The 21,441-nt window shown below is 36.9% G+C and overlaps 1 protein-coding gene across 2 annotated transcripts in view; it reads right to left on the minus strand.

The window, feature by feature from the left end:
• Positions 1-3,866: 3,866 nt before the first annotated feature.
• The window catches only part of LOC5577130 (soluble guanylate cyclase 89Db), an 84,814-nt gene continuing 67,239 nt past the window's right edge, over positions 3,867-21,441 (minus strand). For both annotated transcript variants that reach the window (XM_021856919.1, XM_021856923.1), the window contains 6 exons: positions 14,708-14,785; positions 5,678-6,160; positions 5,291-5,548; positions 4,997-5,232; positions 4,169-4,940; positions 3,867-4,110 (listed from right to left, as the gene is read on the minus strand). In XM_021856919.1, coding sequence (XP_021712611.1) covers positions 4,033-4,110; positions 4,169-4,940; positions 4,997-5,232; positions 5,291-5,548; positions 5,678-6,160; positions 14,708-14,785 — 1,905 coding nt within the window. In that variant the 3' untranslated portion in view covers positions 3,867-4,032. The remainder of the gene's footprint in view (positions 4,111-4,168; positions 4,941-4,996; positions 5,233-5,290; positions 5,549-5,677; positions 6,161-14,707; positions 14,786-21,441) is intronic.

The raw sequence follows: 21,441 nt of genomic DNA on the forward strand, positions 1-21,441 counted from the left end.
ACTAAAATCTGATCAAGTAGCTCTGGTTTTTGAATAAACTCGTTGGCTAGTGGACCAAATCTTATCAGAAAACAGCAACGGTTTTTTTGCAAGCTCATTAGAATTCATTATTATAGAACGCAATAGAATATTTGAATTATTCATGGACCTAGGTAGTAACAATAACGGCCTCTGGAATATCCGGAACATCCGTAAAACTGGCCATTTCGTGAAAATCATCCTAGATCACTACGTTTTTTTTCGAACATGTCAGAAATCAATTGCTAAACATTACGGATGACTTAAAATACGTTTATTTGGCTTTCTTAGTCATGGGAAAAAATTAAAACGGTATGTTTTGCTTTGCCTGACGTTTCGGCTCTTTTATTAGGCCTTTTCCAAGGGTATACTAAAAAATAGAGAAACATTTTAAAACACTTTTCTACACAACATATAACACAATACACTCTTACGCTGTCAACCGTTTTTTGTCAATTTTTAACAATAATTGCCGTTTTTTGATAGGGAGCTTCCTGTACATCTAAATAATTGTAACAATTTACTATTAACAAACAAAAAGAGAGAGATAAGTTGATTGGATTTACAATTTTACACATAGATTAATAATTTTGGGACACTGAGACACTATGGCTATTATCAACGACTTGAACTACGCTAGACGAGAGACGAACAAAGATAAACGTTTGATTTGAAGATGGCGTAATAGATAGATGGAAAGCTGTAACTGAGCTTATGTCGACTGATCTACTTGGTCTAAAACTATACTATTTGTAGTAGTGTTATCTGGGTCTCTTCGGGAGGTATTTGATTTGATAGTGTGGAGCAGTGTCGTAAAAATTCAGCCGAATGATACCCGATCAGTGCGAAAACGAACAAAAACAAACTCCGCTAGCAAGAAGCCAATATGACTTCGAGCGCGAATGCGACGAGAAAGAGAGTGGGTGCAACACACACACACATTCAGTTTCACCTACTGTTGGTGTCATTTCAAAATTCAGTTTCACCTAGAGGCACTGAAATTGAAAATTGAATATAAAAAATTACAAATGAATTTTATATTACTGGTGTAAGAAAACGGCAATGTGATGCCTCCAGTTGATGAATCATGATTGTCTTTTAATAAAAAATACAACTTTTGCAATTTGCGGATGTTTTGTGGGGTATTCTGACGGAAATGATTTTTTTCACTAGGGAAATTGAATTTGAATGTCAGTATTGGATGAGAATTAGTGTAGCAAAAGTAATTGAAAAACTGAATGCACGTTCTACCAGATTCGTGCATGTATTGTCAAACAAACATTCACACAAAGAAGAATTCAACGATGACGGAGCCTACTGAGGATCGGCGTTGTTGATTGTATATTGAAATATGCAGACACTGGTGTGGAGTATGCCGACATACGTGGTGTTGAGCCCATCTACATCAGTTCGGTAGTTAACTGTGTTAGGTGTGTTTTGTATATGACACATTTCTAGTATGGGGAGAGCTGATGATCGGAAAGTGCGATCTATGATTTTGGTTGCATCTATATTGAATGTATGTTTTTTGTTTATAATGTGTTGTGTGAGGGCTGTTTTTGCTTGTATTGTGTCTGTTGTAGAAGTTGTAAGTTTGTTTATATCTGATCTGTGTCCACTAATTCGTTTCTTTAGATGATTAGTGGTCATACCGATATAAACATCATTACAATCGTTGCATGGGATGCTGTAGATCACATTGTATTGATCTTGTGGTAGAATTGGGTCCTTGACTGGTTTTAGAAGACATTTGGTTGTCTTCATATTGCGTGTGGATATTTTTACCTCTTCGTAATCTCTTTTTAGGATATTGCAGATGGAACGGGACAGCATCGGGATGTGTGGAATCGATCTGTATGTGACTGGCTTGGTCTGGGAGTGATTTTTCTCTTGTGTGGTGTCGGTCGTATGATGATGATTCGTTGGTGACTCGTTGATCAATATGGTCGGAGCTGATGTTGATTGTGATGGGCATGACTGAGAAAGCCAAATAAACGTATTTTAAATCTCAAACATCCCAGTCGAATTTATCTACAAAAAAAACATTACGGATGACTTGAATTGTTCATGGATATCTGTCACCAGATATCTGAGCAACGGTAAAAATGGACATCTGGTAAAAATCATCTTAGACATACGTAGTTTTTTTTTTTCAGATCTTGCGGATGTCTTGTCATGACATTTGTCTATATTGATATTCATCCTTTATGTTGTATAATAATGAATTTGATTAATTTTGCAATGAAATGCAAAAACCCACAGTGGTCTAGCCTGATTTTTACAGCCAATTTTGCAAATCTTCTAAAGGGAGTTGTAGTGGTCACTTATGCCCATGGGCAGTTCCGATAATCTATTACTTTATATAATAAGGAACGCTGACGAGCTTGCAATAAACGGCAGCTGTTTAGGATGGTTTTATAAATTGATATTATTTATGGATATTGCGGATTTTTCAGTGAATCAGGTTGTTTCGCTTCTTTAAACCAGACCAAACCCCAGAGCAATTTGATTAGCTTTGTGCAAAAAATGGCGCCAACGCTTAAAGCTGGTAAAACTATTTCCTTTCAATGAAAGCTAAAACAATCGGTTGAATAATTGAGGAATTGAATACTGTTAATTTTCAATTTCCATACAAAAAAATCTTACCATGGAGGGAGAGGTGTTGAAAAATCTTAGAAAGTATATCACATAAATAATTAACAACCCCTAAGGATCCTGCTGTCCCACTGATCCATATCTATTGAATGGACGTTTGAAATTTCAGTAGAAACTGACACTTTTTTGGTTATAATTGCGAAGTTTGAATTGTTCTCAGCAACAACTATATTCTGCACTGTGAGAGAGGTAATTTTGTTTTGTACAACATGTTCATGATTTTAAACCATATATTATTCTGAAAAAATGACCCTTAGTTGATCCATAACTATGGGATGACTGAACATCTCCTTTTAGACGGTGCCAGCTGTTATGTATTCTCAATGCACTTTTACAGTTATTTATTTATTTTGAAAAATATGTAGAGTTAACTTATACTTTTGAATTTCTACATACGATATACAATCAAAGAAGTAAGCAATTCATTTGTTTTTACAGTTATTGGTAAAGAAATTGCCTAGCTTGCATTCAAACACAGATACAATCAATCTTGAAAAGGTCATACATAATTTTTCCTTCCAAACTCCGTTGGTACGTGGCTAGCCACATAGGGTAGAGCTAGTAAGTAAATAAAAACCGAATTTAGTACCATACCATATAATTCCAACTAGATATTATATCCTTTGACAGATGCGCGTATTTTGCCCTAAACTGTAATCGTGTTTTATACTAGACTCGACTCTAACAAAGTCGTTTGTTATAAGCAATTGCTTTAAATTTTTTTTATAATAAATTGTGTTATAAATATGTTTTGAATTGAAACAAATTTGAAGAAGCCTTTGTTATTATAACGGATTTTGTTTTAATTACGTTATAATTTCCTTCATCAACTCAAAGTGCTTTTAACAATAATGAAACAAAATTGGATATTTGTAACATATCTAGATATAATCAAGCTATAATTTTGTTGTAATCCACTGGTCGGGAACCCTAGTGGAATTCAATGGTGTAGTACTGAATTCGGGCTTCATTTACTTATGAAAAGTAAATTATGCGATAGTTTCTGTTTGAAAATAGACGGTCAGTTCTCTAATCAAATAGGTTTTCCCGGGAAATACGGGTATACCGAGAAACAGAAAACTTAAAAATGTTGAGTGTGACTGTAATGCAGTTATGGGCAGACCAATAATCATCAAAAAGATAGCTTGGATAGTTCTTTCTCATTAAATACGACCTCTGTAATATGCTATAGATTACAACAGTAGATATAGACACATTTATTTTCCAAGAATCAACTAGCAAGTGAAAGTCTTTGTGAACATGTGTAAATTGAGTCCTATTGAGTGTAATTGCGTAAGTGAAGGCACATTCTGAAACTGTCTCCTAGTGCAAGAAACCGCTCGCTAACGTTCAATGTGATTATTTAGCCACGGATACACGTTTACCTGAACTGCTAGGTCCTGCTTCCAACCAAAACGTTTCCATTTCTCCTTTACCCTAAAATGAAGGAGCATGTATTGCGAAATGTGTTCAACGTTGATCTGGATTTACATACTTTCACAGAAACTTTTCCTCGAAACGTTAGTTGAAAACCGTATTTCCTCAGCTTGTTGGCTGTATATCCGGAAACCTGGATCTTATTGGTGTCGCTACTGCTCTCCATCCGGGATGCTGTATTAACCGTATCGCCAAACAAACAGTACCGTGGCACCTTCAGACCGACGATTCCGGCAACGATTGGCCCGGTATGGAATCCGATTTTCACTCCAACTCCCGGCAGGTTTAGGTCATGGATACTCTGAAGCATCCCCAACGCTAGATCACCCGTGTGCTGTACGTGGCAAGGATTAACATCTGGCGCACCGCTGACCGCCATATAGACCTTGCCAACTGTCTCGACTTTGTAGGCCATCGGCGACTGTATCAACTCGTCAAATGCGGAAAAGGCCGCATTCAGCGTGTTCACCGTCGTCATCGCGTACTTAATCGAGTCATCGGACATAAGCGATTCCTGAATTTCTGCAAACAGAACAGTCACTTCCTCAAAGCTCTGGCATGTCTCCAGAGGATTCTGCCCTTCTCGCAGCCGTTCAGCTATCGACCTAGGGATCATCGAGTACAACAACTCGTCACCCTGCCGTTTCCACGAATCGGCCAAGGCCAACGACGTTTCCAGCTCTTCAGCTCGCTTTTCCTCGCGCTCACACATCAGATCTAGCCGGGAGTTGTGTGAAAATCCGGAGAATACCATTTCCCTGCTGAGCCCATGAGTGTTCAGATCGTTTAGATATAGCCCAACTTCACGCAGCTCCTCCAGGTTGTTGATTCTGAAATGGAAGTGATAAATCAGCCCAATTTGAGTACTCTACATCCTACTTCATACAGAGGACTGCACAAGAAGACCAAGGAATTGATGTCTTTTATGTAGCGCATTTCTCCTTTCAAAAGAATGCTCCTTAGACCCTGCGAACCACGGCGGGCGATTGACATCAACTTGGATGGATCGTCATGTTCTGGTATCGATGGTTTAAGGTCTATGCCGCTCGCTTCTGCAGCTTCGGTGGCCGTTGTTCCCTTGAGCAGTTGAATTTCAAAGTTTACTGTTTGGAGGCGCTTCATCTATAATCAGTAATGATCTCATATTAATCGATACAATATAACAATCAAAATGCCCTACATTCTCCCAAGTGAACGTGATTCCAGTTGGACGGCGCAGCTTAAAGTGTTCAGTCACCTTGGCTCCCATGAGCTCCGTTGGTGAACGATTGGTATTGTTAAGCATCCACGATTCGATAAGTTTCTCACCGGCGGCTGTAATCCTCATTTGTTCGTTCAAGATTAGCGCAAACGGAAACAGCTCCAGCAAAACATTGCTGTCCACCGCAGCCAATTGTAATTGCGAGGGATGAGCGGTGATGTGAACACGTCTTTGCATCTGTGAGTGGAAGGTAGAGGAATATTAGGTGAGACTTATGACTACTGGAATATTCATAACGCTTGAAGCAAACTTGAGCAAATTGAAGACAAACAAATAATTGCGGGATATGATACATTGAATACTCACGTAGTCTCGATTGTCGAAATCCAACCGATACTTGACGATCACGGTCTTGAGTCCTCCTTGAATTGAAATTGGTCCTGCCGTTCCTCCGGGAACGTCATTCTGGCTCTCCAGCACCTTAATCGTCACGTCCATATTGTACAGCTGCTTAGCAATTTCCATAAGTTGTCCTCTCAGATATTTGGAAAATCCTGATCGGGTACTTCTGTACACCAAGACCGCACCCTGTTCATCTACCTCGGTCAGCTGCATCGAGGGGCTCTTCATCTTTCGATATGTGAACCGCATCTGCAGGTGGATGTTATCCACCGAGTGGAGAAAGTCGCAAAAGTATCTTCCTGTTGCCTTGATCAGCTCGTCGTAGCCAAAATTGCTGAAGAATCGTACGAAGCATCGCCCAAAGAACACCATGAAATCGTCAATACTTCTGCCGGTAATGGCTGACAAGGCTGCGGCCAGGTCCGGGATAAGGCTGTCCGGATATTGCTGTTGTAAAAATACAAATCGAGAAAGAAAATTATTATTAAAAATAATCGGTTTAAATTTTATCAATTTCCCATTTGTTTCTCAAAATAATAAAAACGCTCTGCTTCTTCTTTCTTGTATTTCATCCCAACTAATATATACTTTTCGTTTTAATTATAAGTTCTTATTTGTGCAGCATTTTCTTCTTCATATTATTGGCATTACGTCTTCACTGGAAAAGAGCCTGCCTCTCAGCTTTCAATGAGCACATCCACAGTTATTAACTGAGAGCTTTATTTTAAAATTTGCCATTTTCGTATTCGTATATTGTGTAGCAGGTACAATGATACTCTGTGCCTAAGGAAGTCAAGGAAATTTTCATTGCGAAAAGATCCTGGACCGACCAGGAATCGAACTCAAACACCTTCAGCATGGTATTGCTTTGTAGCCGGGGACTCTAAGAAATGATTCAAATATTACGTAAAATATTCAAATTTCATACTCACTCCCTCCTACACGTAACAGCTTCTGTATAGAAAATTCAAAATTTTTATATGAACCATTACACTACGGAAAATCCAGAAAAGACGTAAAATTTGTTGTTTATACAAGTGAAACGACTGCCTTGTCTTGTTTATGCCGTGCTCTGAACTATCATTCATAGATAAGTTCTGACAGAGGGATGCCAGGAACTATTGTGGATGCAAATCCGATTGTTTGCAGAGAAGGTCCAAGTATATCGACACTAACCCTACTAAACACGCTTTCACCCGTGATCTTCAGCAGCAAGATATCATCGGCCTACGTTATCTAGCGTAAAACCAGTGCATATGCGATCAAAGTGACCATCGAGTTAGCCATGAGAACCTGACAGAGAGAGGAGACAGCTGGCTTAGATTGCGAGCTCCCAAAAGTCAAGGGAACCTGTCACCAACTGTCATTGGAAAACCAACACATTCGGAGGGCAGAACGTGAAAAAGCGTCAAAATTCAAGTAGACGAAATTTAAATTTCTAGGTGTTTTTCGATGATTTCACATTTTGAAAAGTAGAATACCTTAATAAAGTTGTGTGTTTGCTAACTGCTATTAATTTTTTTGTATTCAAATCCTTTTTCACAGTGAACAACATGAAGTTAATATGATTTTAACCAAAATAAGTTCATCTGACCGTTGTGCACTACCCAAGAATTGAAAAAAGAAGTCAAAGAAGGCTAGAAAACATGCCAGCAGTCGGTGAGCTGTCTTCTCTCTCTCAGATGAGAACCATCGTTTACTATGGACCGATGCACGTGTTCACTATCTGACGTTTAAGCCCACGTTTCTCAACAAGGGGTCCGCGGACCCCCGACCATACGAAAAGCACGCTGAAACGAACACCTCACAGCGAGCTGTTTTTTCGGCGTTACCGAGGTTGAGAAACCGTGGTTTAAGCGGTGCCGTGCTATTTACATGACCATGGCAACAAGTGAATTCGGCACCGCTCAAAAGTCAAATTAGTGCACTCGTGCAATGGTCCATTCTCTAACTCGACATCGAGATACTGAATATCGAGTAAAGGAGAGTTGACTGTATAATATGAAGTGTGATACAAGTATGTTCCGTTCTTATCACGTTCTGATTTCGTCAACAAATTATTCCGTTTTGATCAACACACAAAAGTTTAACAACTACCGAAAAGCTAAACATTACATATAATTTGCAATTGGATTAGATGTACAAATTGATGTGAAGATTTGCGAAAAAGTTACACGTCTTCTCAGTGAGAATCGAACTCACGACTCCCCGATCTCTAGTTGGGGCGCGTTACCACTACGCCATGAGAGGACTCATGAACGCAGAAGTTAACCTGAATTCGATTTCAGGTCAAAAATCACGTGGTCCTTTTTTCGCAAAGTGCACCTCTTTCGGAAGAATTAGATGCCCATCCAAACACAACGCTTCCTATATATATCCAATGCCTAGCCCGAGAGCGCATTTTTTTTTAGGTATAGGAATAGCACCAACTAGAGATCGGGGAGTCGTGAGTTCGATTCTCACTGAGAAGACGTGTGACTTTTTCGCAAATCTTCACATCAATTTGTCCATCTAATCCAATTGCAAACTATATGTAATGTTTAACTTTTCGGTAGTTGTTAAACTTCCACTCGGCTGGTTAGCCGTAAACCACGATTCATAATTAAAAACAAGTACACAAAAGTTGTTTTTTTTTTTTTCAAAATGTTTAGAATATAAACTTAATACTTATTTTGGAACAATTTAAATGCTTTTCAATAGCCTCAGAGTTGAACTTTCGACATTATGCAAGAGGATGGTCACTCTACGCAGTGCTAGGGACGTTCCGATATTGCGAAGTATCGATATTTGATTCGATACAATTATTGAATCAAAGTATCGGTATCATCGATATATTGATTCAAAATATCGATATATCGGAATATCATATGATATATTTGAATGGAGCAAAATTTCTGTATCGCTTAGTGACCTGTTGTTTAGTTTCCCAAGATTCAAAAAACAAGCTTCGAATATTCAATATTATTGGTATTTTAACCGGTATGGACTCAAGAATTTTCTGTTGAGGTACATTATAGTACAATTTGAACGGTAACTGCTTTTTTAAGGCAACACGGGAGACCGTGTTATTTTGCCTATCTTTTGTCTCACTCTAGCAATAATCATCAAAACTTTGTGGAAGCAAATCTCGAGTTTTAGTGAACCGATGAAGCTGAAAATGTAGTGGGTTGTGCACTACATATATAGAATCGTATTGATACATTTTCGCATCGATATATGGAGTGATTCTTGAGATTTGCTTCTTGAAATGGACAGGGTGATTATGATGACGTCCCGTGCGGCCTTAAATACAAAATATTAATTTCATATGGAGAAAACCCTACAATTGTTTCTTTATACAGTCTCCTCTCCACATCTCGATATCGAAGGGACCATCGAGATAGGGAGAGATCGAGACATAGAACAATTTTTTAATGAATACTAGATTGAAAATCACTCCGTTACTAAGAAAATTGAAAACAAATAGACGTCATTTCGTCTTTGCAAATTGTTTTGAAATCCGTAAAATCTAGTCTAGTAACCTTTGATAATGAGCATATCGACATAGGGAGAGAAAATCGGGAACGAAAATCACATAGAAATATGTAGGGAGATATCGAGATATGGAGAGTGAAAATGTATGCAGAATGAAGGGACCGAAAAAATCATCGACATAGGGAGAGATATCGAAATGTAGAACATCGAGATGTGGAGAGTCGACTGTATTAATGTACGATATAACGGAAGGATATATCGATATCACCGATATATTGAATAGGAAATATCGATACCAAAATATCGAATATCGAAATCAAAATATTGATATTCCGATATATCGGAAGTATCGGAACGTCCCTACGCAGTGTGCCTTGCGCAGCTATTCGAGTGTACGAAGGTACGGTGCTGCCATCTGGGAAAAGTTTGCTCGATGCGTGAAGCTTCGAAAATTTTACCCGGCAAGGTATAGGAAGTGAAATTTCAAATGCTCATATAAAATTAACTGCAATAGTTATTTAAAATCTTTTCAGTACATGTTGATATACTTTTGATGGGTTACATTAGAAGCATATAATTTTGAGTTTTATTTTTTTTTTCTCAATATACTGCTGATTCTATAGTTAATCAATAGCACAGCGTAACAAAAATGACACTTTCGCGTGTCTCAAGGATCAAATTATGTGTCTCTAGTAGATTTTGGGTCGTTGAATCTGATGCCGTTCTCAGAAATGTTCCAGCACGTCACAATTTTTAGCTACAGGTCGCCAAAGTTGTATAAAACACTGGTTTTATTGATGTTTACATGAAATTTAAAGTATGATTTATCAAACTTTTTTGTGATATAATCTACCAAACATGTTAAATAGGACTTGAATTTTCAATTTAGATACAAATCAGTTGAAATTTACGATAAAATTTAGGTTAAATTGATTTTTTTCAACATGTTTGCAGTCTTCATATAAAATTCTTCGTTTCTCTTATATGGCATAATACAATAGTTTTCTGAACCACCAAAAAATAACATTTTACCATCGAAAATATTATGAACTTCGTTGATAATTATTGTTCTATACATAAAGTTTGAATTCTGTGACAAATTGAGCAAACAAATTGCCGTACAAGTTGGAAAACTTGCATGCAAGTTGGCTGAAACAGTCAAATTTAGCATTTTCAATCGTCAATATCTCAAAAACTAGACGTGCCATGATATTTCTGAAAACGGCAATGGACTCAGCAACCCTTAATTTAGTAAATAGCGGTATTTTGGTTCTTGAGACAAAACCGTGTTCCGCAGTGTAGTATAACCTCGTACACTTAACAGAATTTAATTAAAAAGTGTTTTGAATTTTTAGAAGCATTTGAAAATTGACTTCATATGCTATGCTATGCTATTCCATGTAAAATAATCGGAGCTTCACGCATAGGGTCAACTGTGGTAATTACCTTCGTTGACGCGAATGGCACATTTCGGCGCACTGATTGGCACATTTTTTTTTTACAGTGGATTGCAATAAAAATTACAGTGAACTGAAATTTCCATCTCAGCAATCATTGAGTTTTCTGAGTTGTTTGCTATGTGCAACGGCAAAAAAATAACAAGACAGGCTCTTTACTGGTGTAGACATTGAATTTGGTTGTAAACATGTGACGTCACTACTATCGTACCAAATATCATCCGGACTACTAAATAATTTTTTTCGAAAATTTGTTCGAGATGGATAGGAATGACGACGCCAAGTAGCTGTCAGTTTTCGGAATATATCACCTTCTCATTATAATACACCGTGGCTACACTGAAAATAATACTGTGGTAAAATCAACTACTATAACATGTTCAATTCTACTATGCCGAAAAATAGTATAACTACCTACATGTCGTGTTAGGATTACTATGTTTCAATAACAGGCACTATGTTTTCATGGTAGCCAACTCTAATCCAACAAGAGTCAACCTTGTGTACATTTGAGTGCTTATCACATTTTCCAGAAGATCTAATTCCACCATCATGAATTTATCTGGCAGTATCATTAAGTTTGTAACAAGTACCCAGGCAATTATTGAGGTTTTGCCGAAAGTTTCCCGCCTAGTTTAAGCGTTTTTATTAGTCTAATTAGTCTATTGGCGTTTTTCATGATGTCCAATTATAATTGCTCCAGTGCTTATTAATTTTTTTGCATACCGACTGGTAAGTTCTAAAACTTTATTCTTCGGCTAATCTCAAACCATACAAGAACTTTCATTTTAGGCAAAAACTTGGCATGCGTGCAAGTTCTGGTGAAATTCTCCAGCAGCTGGTCATGTGACGACCCAGACAACCAGAATGTACGTATAACTAAATCACCTTTTGCGTTATGCGATGCTTATATGCGCAAATTTGCACGTATAAGATGTTGCGAAAAGGCCTTATACGTACAAAAGTGGGGACGTGCATACGTATACGATATACGTGCATATTTTATATGATGAAAAATGACATGCAATGCAAGTGTGTAAATTTTCTTGCGAACTAGTCTGTACTCTTATGCGACTTAATTTATCATAACAAAAATGATTTGACAGCTGCTATGGATTGATCTGACCTACTTTGTACAAGTATACGTGGCGAAACGAAGCGTATTCAGATAATAGCATTTTATGCGAGGAAACTCATCGATCAAACGATATCATCCACCATGTAGTCCGGGTGTGATGTAATTTGTGTAAATAAACGACTTTGTTCGTAAACTGTTATGCGACTTCTGGTTGTCTGGGGACAAATGTCTTTATATAGAAAAAAACATGGGCGCTGCCGTCATCGCAAGTCGATTCCGAATGGACTTCTTCCGATACTTGAAAACTATTTGCAGAAAAAATCGAGCCACTCCACTCGGCTAGGTCCTTCATTGATTAATCATTCTTTGAATACTTATTTTAATATTTTGAAATGTTCGATGTTATCTACTACTAATAATACAAGGCAAAACATCTAGCTTCAATTATACAAGCAAAATGGGCTCCTTTTTTTCTTTTCATTCTCATAAAAAAAAAAACAATCATTATGCACTACCCGTGTTCTCATATTAAAGATGTTAATAGTATGTATTACTATGTCGATATTCTGTCAAAACATAGTAATCATAACCACCGATTTGTCGATCCAATGATGTAGCATGGTCTGCAAAAATCAAGTATAGTAAAGTAGTTTCAATTTGACCCTCGGTTTAGTCGCCGTTACCATACCTTTTTTATCAGTGAATATGTCAGAAACGGATTTCACGAAATGTTCATGTTGGTTTCGGCTTCAAAAGGAACCTACTGACAAGGTTTAATACAGGGAAGGGAAAAGTACTGTAGCAAACATTTACCGGCTCTACATTTACATGTTTCTACACGACCATCAAATTCCAAAGCAAACCATGACCGTTCAAAACAAAAAATGTCACGGCTCTTCAAAACTGTAATCTTATTCTTGCCAACGTTTTTCAAACCCGAATGCGAAATGACTCAAGCACAGTGGTGACACGATTTTTGCGGGTTTCGAGGATTTGCATTTTTGTTCGATAAAGGCTGCATGAAATTGAACTTGTTTATATGTATCGCAACGGAATGATTGTGCTCTTGCTGTAAGAGCTAATGAATTTCAATTAGTTGAAAACACAAGCGAAAATATTAGCGATTGAATTATTTAACATTTTTCAATCATTCACCTCGGAATGGCTGCCCGAAAACGATCATAGAGGAGAGACAAAAATATTCAAGCAGCGTGTGAACCGTTGGCAGCGCAACGCCTGATGGTATTGATGCTGCTGCTGCTTTGTGTTTTGGTTGACTGGCAGTATCGATGAACTGTGGTCAATTGTGATCACAGTTCCCAAGCCTGTAATAAACTTTTTGATTTCAGTTATAGAGTGGCACCAAACCACCAGAGTTCATCTGAATCGAACTGAGGGATGGAATAGTGAATAAAAAGTATTAAAATATATAAAAAAAATACAGTGGCCTTGTAATCAGTTCAAGGCGAATCCCAAACGCGAGGAAATGATGAAAAATTGTGGGAATTCGGGGAAATAAAAAATATATAAAAGTCACTCCTTACTCGAGCTAATAAACAAAGTATCGTTTGGACAAAAAGTTTTAATGTTTGTTCTAAACTTTACAAGACAGTTAATTTCTCTAGTTTCACTGATTCCACTGATCCCAAAATTGTATCGTGTACATATACTCATCTTATTTTTTATCGCCCTTCAAGCTCTATATTACGCCCAACACGCCCCCGTACATTAGAGTTGACGCTCCGAATCGCAGCTCCCGTGTTGTCTTGGGAATTCATGTGGGATGGTTCCTATGCCTTTACATTAAAGTCTTACATATACCTACATGACTTGGCTTTCCCGTAAATTTTACGTAATAATATAAACTTATATAATAATAATATAGTATTATAGCACCTTTGGCGCGCTTGGCATACCTTGGCGCTTTGAAGGCACAGCTGTGCCGAAGAGTAATCACCCCCTTGACATTAGTTAATGTTGAGCACCTACGATACACGGTAGGTGTCAAGTCATATACGATTCAATAAGGTTTAACTCCTTCCTATCCACTAATCAATTGGAATTTTAAACTTAACATTGTCTGTTGGATAAGATTGATCCATCCTTCAACAATTGAGAGTTGCTCTGGCCACGTCCTAGCAACAACTGGAATTTGTAATCAGTTGAATACTTACTTATGTGGCTAGAATACAAAGAACTGTTCAGAAGGCTCTTTCTTATTTGGAATGTAATGCCATAAAGAAAAAAAAGAAGAAGAAGAAGCAGCAGAAGGATGAGGATAAACAGTAGAAAAAAGCAGTTTCTTGTTTAATCTTTCTTTAAAAAAATGGATCAGCTTGACCCTCTTTCTTGTAGTTATTTTTACAAATATTACGCACTTTATGCTGCAAAGAACATTTATGTGATTATCGTTTAAATATTTATATTACAAAAAAACTAAAACTATTAATGATTTATTACAAAATTATATTGGTTTATAGGAGTCTGCAATCAACTCGAATCATTACGAACCTATGAGAATGAACAATCTTAATGCTCCTCATAGCTCCTAAACATCAATACTGTACATTTATATGATGAAAATGTGTATTATCCTGACAAAGTGCATTTTTTTTCAAATTTGTAAAATATTATGTTTAAGAAAATTATTCCGTTTTTTTCACTGTTCCGTTTTTGTCGACTGAAAATTTCCGATCATGTTGATATAAACGGAACATAGCCGTACTTGTACTGTGAATTTCTCAGTGTGTATCACATATTCGACTGATGTGCAGTTGCAGACTTTTAATTCGAATTTTACATGTTTTCTTCACATAGCTTTAGTTTCCTCATTTCAAACTGAAAATTGTCGAAAACATTATTAACATGCTAATGGTACACACTGTAAAATTAAAAAAAAAAAGTTAGCTCAATTGATTACCTAAACCTTCAGTCTTTTCGCTCAATGCGCCCGAATCGTATGCAAAAAGGCCCTTCTTCACTAACCTGATACGTGTTGAATACGGTTAGCTTGCAGCCGGCCGTGTGTAACGCCTGCTTCCATACGAGTTCGCCATACTCGAGCTTCCGATGGAGGGAGCGAACGGTTGCCATGGTAGTCGGATGAATTCGGCGATGAAGGGAGAGTGCGATGAAAAAAGTTAAAATTAGTTAGAGCACTTTTGCATGTGAGGAAATTTAATACGCGAGAGCGTGAAGTTTGAAGCTGAAAAAGTCACACATGTGATTGGTACTGCACAAAACGGTGTATGGTCTGGCTAGACTGGTCCAAACAGTATCCAGTAACAGGGTGATCGATTCTGTGACACATTGCGGTTCTCAATCGTGTTGTGGATGTGGGGCACTCGTTTGATGCAATGATACGATGAATATTAAAGATAACAATGCATGTTCCGCTGTTGAAATGCGGCCTTACACACAGGGTTATTCTGCAATCTTGGAACGGTTTATATAATGTGAAGTGAACGGTTATACTTTAAGATTCTGAAGTTGTAATACGCATATCGAAGAAGCTGTTAAGAATGATAAACAATACAATGACCAAAAATATAAAAACTTAACTGTAATCGGTTCGCGGATCAGTTTTTCTGGCAAGATGTACAACCATGATTAACTTTTGCTCTGGATCAACCAAAACAGTATTCTACATAGATGAAAAGCTGACATAACTTATAACCTATTAGGGACTGTCCATTAATTACGTAAGACGGCGTGACGGTTTTTAAACCCCCTCTCCTCCCCCATAGTAAGATTTTTTATATGCAAATCAAAAATAATTTGTATGACGCGTGAGAAATCCTACACCAACCCTGTTAAAGAAACTTGTCACTATTATTCCACATTTTTGACAGATTGACATGGTTTACGGAAATAGAAATCATCGTAAAGCTACTGAAATTTTGTGATATATTCATTTATTGTTGTTGCAAATTAAACTTTGCCGGTCATAAAATCATATTAAGAATCTCATGGCAGAAACTTTTACGTTGTATAGTCAAAAATAGAATAGTTAATGCAAATAACTTTCACTCGTGGTACAATAATTTTGAAACAAATAATCAAACTTCAATAACATTTGAAGGGTGAAACTAGAGCTAAGAAAAAATATACAAGACTCTCATTTTTTCAAGTTTAGTTCGTTACAGTCCTTACTCATATACAAAGGGTTTGATATTCAGAGGATAAACTTCAGGAATGGACATAATGCACTTCGTTTTTAGATCAATTGTCCTAAAATTTCCCTCCGATTCCTACAGTCTGACACAGGCACCTTTTCCCGAGATATCACGACGGACTTTGATGCCTCGAAATCTGAGTGGGAAACACTGTCGATGAAAGCTTTCGGCCAGTCAGACGAATGGGTGGCTATAGGTGAAAAGCGTGCTACGGTGAATAACGTGTGTGGTGGGTTTTCGCAGATAATTGGCTTTCAGCGCCGAACCTGAGATACTGACGAACCTTTGCACTCTTCGAAAGGATAGGATGCGAAACAGGGATGGGAAATGTACTGTAGCAAACATTTACCACCTCGACATTCACATTTTTCTACACGACCATCAAAATCCAAAGCAAACCATGACAGTTCAAAACAAAAAAATGTCACGGCTCTTCAAAACTGTAATCTTCTTCTTCCCAACGTTTTTCAAACCCGAATGCGAAATGACTCAAGCACAGTGGTGACGCGATTTTTGCGGTTTTCGGGGTTTTGCATTTTTGCTCGATAAAGGCAGCATTAAATTGAATTTGTTTATATGTATCGCAACGGAATGATTGTGCTCTTGCTATTAGCGCTAATAGATTTCAATTAGTTTAAAACACAAGCGAAATATTAGCGATTGAATTATTTAACATTTTTTCCAATCATTCACCTCGAGATGGCTGCCCGAAAATGGTCATAGAGGAGAGACAAAAACAGTCAAGCAGTGTGTGAACCGTTGGCAGCGAAACACCTGATGGTATTGATGCTGCTGCTGCTTTGTGTTTTGGTTGACTGGCAGAATCGATGAACTGTGGTAAATAGTGGTCACAGTTCCCAAGCCTGATGCGAAAAAGGGTGCTCTTGCACTTCAACCTTAATAGGTCGTCGCTCTTGCAAACCAACTTCAGATGCCGGACACGTTTCGTTCCGATTTAGGGGCGGATTGCAGACGACGTGAGACGGAAACATTTTCCAGCCATCGATCGGCCCTCAACGGAAAAAAATAATAATGCTATGACCAAAATCACACACTCACATCTGGTTTACTCGCTTTTAAGTCCAGTCTTTTCCTTCCGCACATTTCTAGCAGATGGTCAAACTCAGTTCATAAATAACGAATCAAAACAGTTATTTCTATTCGAAGGATACATAATTCAAAATGATCGAATACGCATACGGTCTTTGTTCCGGTTATGAGATTGATAAAAATCTTCGCCTTTTAGTTCTCGCACTGGTTTGATGAACATTTGTGTGGCAGGGAGAAAAATCAAATCGGGAAACAAGCGAGATGGAAAATGATGCTGAACACCTATAAACGTGACCGGTAGCCGTTTCGGCTGTTTCAGAAAGGGTTGGTCAAGAAACGAAGCTAACAAGAAGGATTAAAGTTGAAAAGTGTTTTCGAACCAATCAATCATTTCATCTGCTTTTGCTGGAAGTTATTATTAATTCATGATGTATCAGTTTTTTTGTGACGGGTGGCAACGATAGACAAATGGAGATTAACCCTTAAGAGGCGTGGACGACTTTTCTGCACTCTTTTGCTTAAATATTTTGATTCAATTGATCAATCATAAAAATGTTAACAGTTTTGTGTAGGGAATTAGTTGCACCTCCAAATGCATCCACAAGGATTTTGATACCGGTGGCCAATCTAGATACAAGGACGGAAATGTAGTGTACATCTCCTATTCCACCAATGATTGTTGATCAAATTGCAGTATATTTTAATACTATTTATGTGTATATGAATATAGTATGTATCAAGTCTTGCGAGCTTATGTGGAACATTTTTGAGCCATAATAATCACATAGCCTCTTGACATGTTCAGAGACTGGAGACCGGAAGTCTTAGTATGCTGTCCCGGAGAACCAACCAAAATGTCCATACGTCCATACTGTGCCAAATAAATTCATAGTTACTCGATAAAACATGGCCATTGGAAGCATTTTCGATCATGTTAAGGTGAAACAGTTTGAAATCAGCTTCTAAGATTGCACTAAAACTTCAAAGGCACAAATCTCGCGAAGAAAGCATACAACAACAACGCACTTTTATTTTGGGTCTGTGCATTAGCAGAAAGCTTAAAATAAGAAGATCAGAAAACTTTGCCAACCATTTCTCCAAATTAGTGTGTAGGGCACAAATCGGCCATTGTACCGGCCATCTTTAGATTTTGAGATGTTTCACCTTAAATACATGTGTCCAATTTGAGTCCAATTTCAGAACCTCGTTTTTGGTTCCAAAACCGATTTTTATAATCATAAAACATGCAAAACATGTACGTGGTTTGTGTGTGGGAGCATTCTGAAAGTATAGGACCTATTTTGAGTTTAGTTCCGGAATGACTTCGATATCAAGCTGATGAGAATCCTGAATGGTTTTGTTAAGAATCCTAGAAGGCTTTAAATGTAACCCTTGCAAGGGTTCTTATAAGAATCATAGAAGGTTTTTGATGCGAATCTTGGTTGGATTCCGATGAGAATCTTCTGAATCTTATAATAAGAATCCTGGAAAAATCTCTTTCACAATCACAGGACTTCAGATGAGATCCCAGCAATTGAGGTGAGAATCGTAGAAAGTTTGGAAAGAGTCGTGAAAGATTTAACCCTCTAATACCCAAATTTTTGTTTTGGATCTAAATATAATTTTTCGTTATTTAAAATCATTCTAAACACGGTTTGGGCAATGATTTATTTTTCTTCGCAAATTTATGAATTTTGGTTTTTGATTTTTATTATTTTTATTTTTGAACATTCCTATCCTTTTCAATTTTTTCTTGAAGCCTCTTCTGGTTACTGATTTTTGACAATAATAAAAATTAGTGTTTTTACTATACTTTTGAAAATATGATTTTTTCAATTTTTTTTCTGGAACATTTTTTATTTTCCGTGTAACTAACGGAAAAACAGATTTGAAATCATTTCAATACCATCAGGCTCTTCTTCTGTGATAGGTTGATCGTAGAAAAATATAAAAGGTACGATTTTTTATAATACACGTTAAATGAATCCCAGGCATTTGAAGGTTATATAAGAATACAATTTTTCAAACAATTTTCAATAATACAAAAAAGTTTCAAAAATCATAAAAAACTTTTGTTATATGCATGTTATGGGTCAAGGTTTAAGCCAAAAATAAAATCATTTTAATTTCCGAGCTACAAAAAAAAATACACAAAATTCCAAAGTGTACCCCGTCTAAAGGCGGGGTTGGGTATTAGAGGGTTAATTTGAACCCTGGAAGATTGAGGATGAAATGCAGAACGAATTCTGATATTTTTTTTTCTTAACACCGTCGGCTGGCTTAAGCCGTAACAGACATGACAACCCTAGTTTCGTATTTTTTTATTATATAATTAATAGAATGTGACAATAATCTTAGATTATGCTTTTTACCTTCGTAGGTTGTCTTTGAGGAAGCAGGTTCACCAGGTTCTCAATAGGTTTGCTTCCCTTCTTTTTTTTCGACTTCTAAAGGGGAGTGGTGACATGGCAGAAAATTAACAAATAAACGAAAAAAGTACTATATTATTTAATTCCGCTAGAGTTTGTATCATTGGACAGATACGTGTATTTCGACCTCAACTGTAAAGCCGTCTTCAGTGTCGTGTACTAGATTCGACTTGAAGAAATCCATCATATGCACACATTATGTATTTAACCTAGGTATAGTCATAATTCTCTTCCCTCTTTTGTAGAAACTTAAAATTCAAGAGCTGTTAGGTAGATCACGGCAATCAATATGCATATCAGCCTAAAGCTATTATAGGGTATTAGAAGCAAAGGGCTGTAAGTGATAAAAACAGAGTTAAGAAAATTGACTTTGAAGTTTTTTCAGCAATTTTTCATTTCATGTAAATTGTATGGAAGGCAATTTTCTACGATTTTTTTTCTGTTAGATGAGAAAGATCACCGCGAAACTATGTTAGAAATCTTGGAACTGGTAGAAATTTTTTATTATTAACTCAAATTCGACCAAAACGCCACTTATATCTGGGTGCACGACGTTAGGCATAAATACGTTAGGCATAAGGACGTTAGGCATAAGTACGATAGGCATAAATACGATAGGCATAATGGACGTTTGGCATAATGGATGTTTGGCATAATGGACATTAGGCATAATGGACGATAGGCATAATTCTCAAAATACAAAAAAATAAATTATTTGTGTGAAAAGTGAGCTGACTTTTTTTGGTAATTGTGGAGAGCTTCAAAGATCAAAATTGTGTTCTTTGAAATACGATTGCCTTGCAGTCGTCCCAAAGTTGTGAATCCTTTGAGGACAATTTCTAGGGCAAAACTTGATGAAATGATTAGCATGAAAATGCTGTCAATTGCCTTCATTAGCTTTGTGGTAACTTCTGTGACCCATAGAGTAAAGCCATGTTTAAGGTATTTCAGTTTCGTTTCAAGTCGATCCAGGATCCTTGGCCATGAAGTGCAAACGTATTAATGTGTCGTAGCACAAATAAGAATGCAAAATTGCTACTTTGGCAAAGCAAACATTTGGTTAATAACTGTGGAAGTGTTCCTAGAACACTAAGCTAAAAGCTTGAGTTGGGGAGTAATGCCAAGAGTATGAACGACGCAGTAACTGCTGCTCATCTTTTGTACACATATTATTGACGGATTATCCCTTCTTTAAATTGGAAGCTGTTCTTTATAGTTATACTGTTGACAAAATTATTGGAGTTAGTGCTGCCAATGCTTAAATCAGGAAATTTTTCTTCTTTTATAGTCAAACTGTTCTTTCGAGACTTACTTATTCAAAAATTAATATCACTATTGCTCTTAATACTTCCATCATACATTTTCCCTTCTTTAAATCATAGGCTGTTCTTTATACTTTTACGGTCAATTCAATGACTGTCAGAAAGGCACTTTCTTCCAATAATATACTGTTTTGTGGATTCTTTCTGTTCTAATAGTTATGTAAATATTTCCATTATAAAATGAACGCCATGCTCAATGCTGAATGTTGTGTTATGCTAAATTTGAGCTTGACTGGATGAATTGACTTGAAATCAAGTCAATCAAATCAAATGTGGCTCATCAAAAATGTTTGAAAACCATTGAAAATTGTTGGCAGAAGAGCAAAAGAACTGTTTTCACCACATTAAATTGGCGAGCATACTCGGAGTGGGAATGTAACGCTCTTATTGGCGTCACACTACCAGAATATTATTGTTGAAGATAATGTCACCTATCACAACATGCATTTTTGGCTTGACTCTAGATTGCTGTCTTCAAGTTAGTTATTTGATTTATAACTACTAATAATTATATGGAAGATTTCCCTTCTTTAGAATTAACGCAAATATGTAAGAGAAGTGTAAAAAATGGCATATACTCACCAAACTAAACATCTCTAGAAATAAATAACACTTGCACATTGCAAATAAAAATGAATACTTACAAAAATGGACTTTAGAATGATAACAATGATCATGATAACAATCTTTTTCCATATCTTGCGATCATCGATTCAATATCTTCCATATCTTGCGATCATTGT

Source organism: Aedes aegypti, chromosome 1, assembly GCF_002204515.2.
Source record: "Aedes aegypti strain LVP_AGWG chromosome 1, AaegL5.0 Primary Assembly, whole genome shotgun sequence".
Taxonomy (NCBI): Eukaryota; Metazoa; Arthropoda; class Insecta; order Diptera; family Culicidae; genus Aedes; species Aedes aegypti.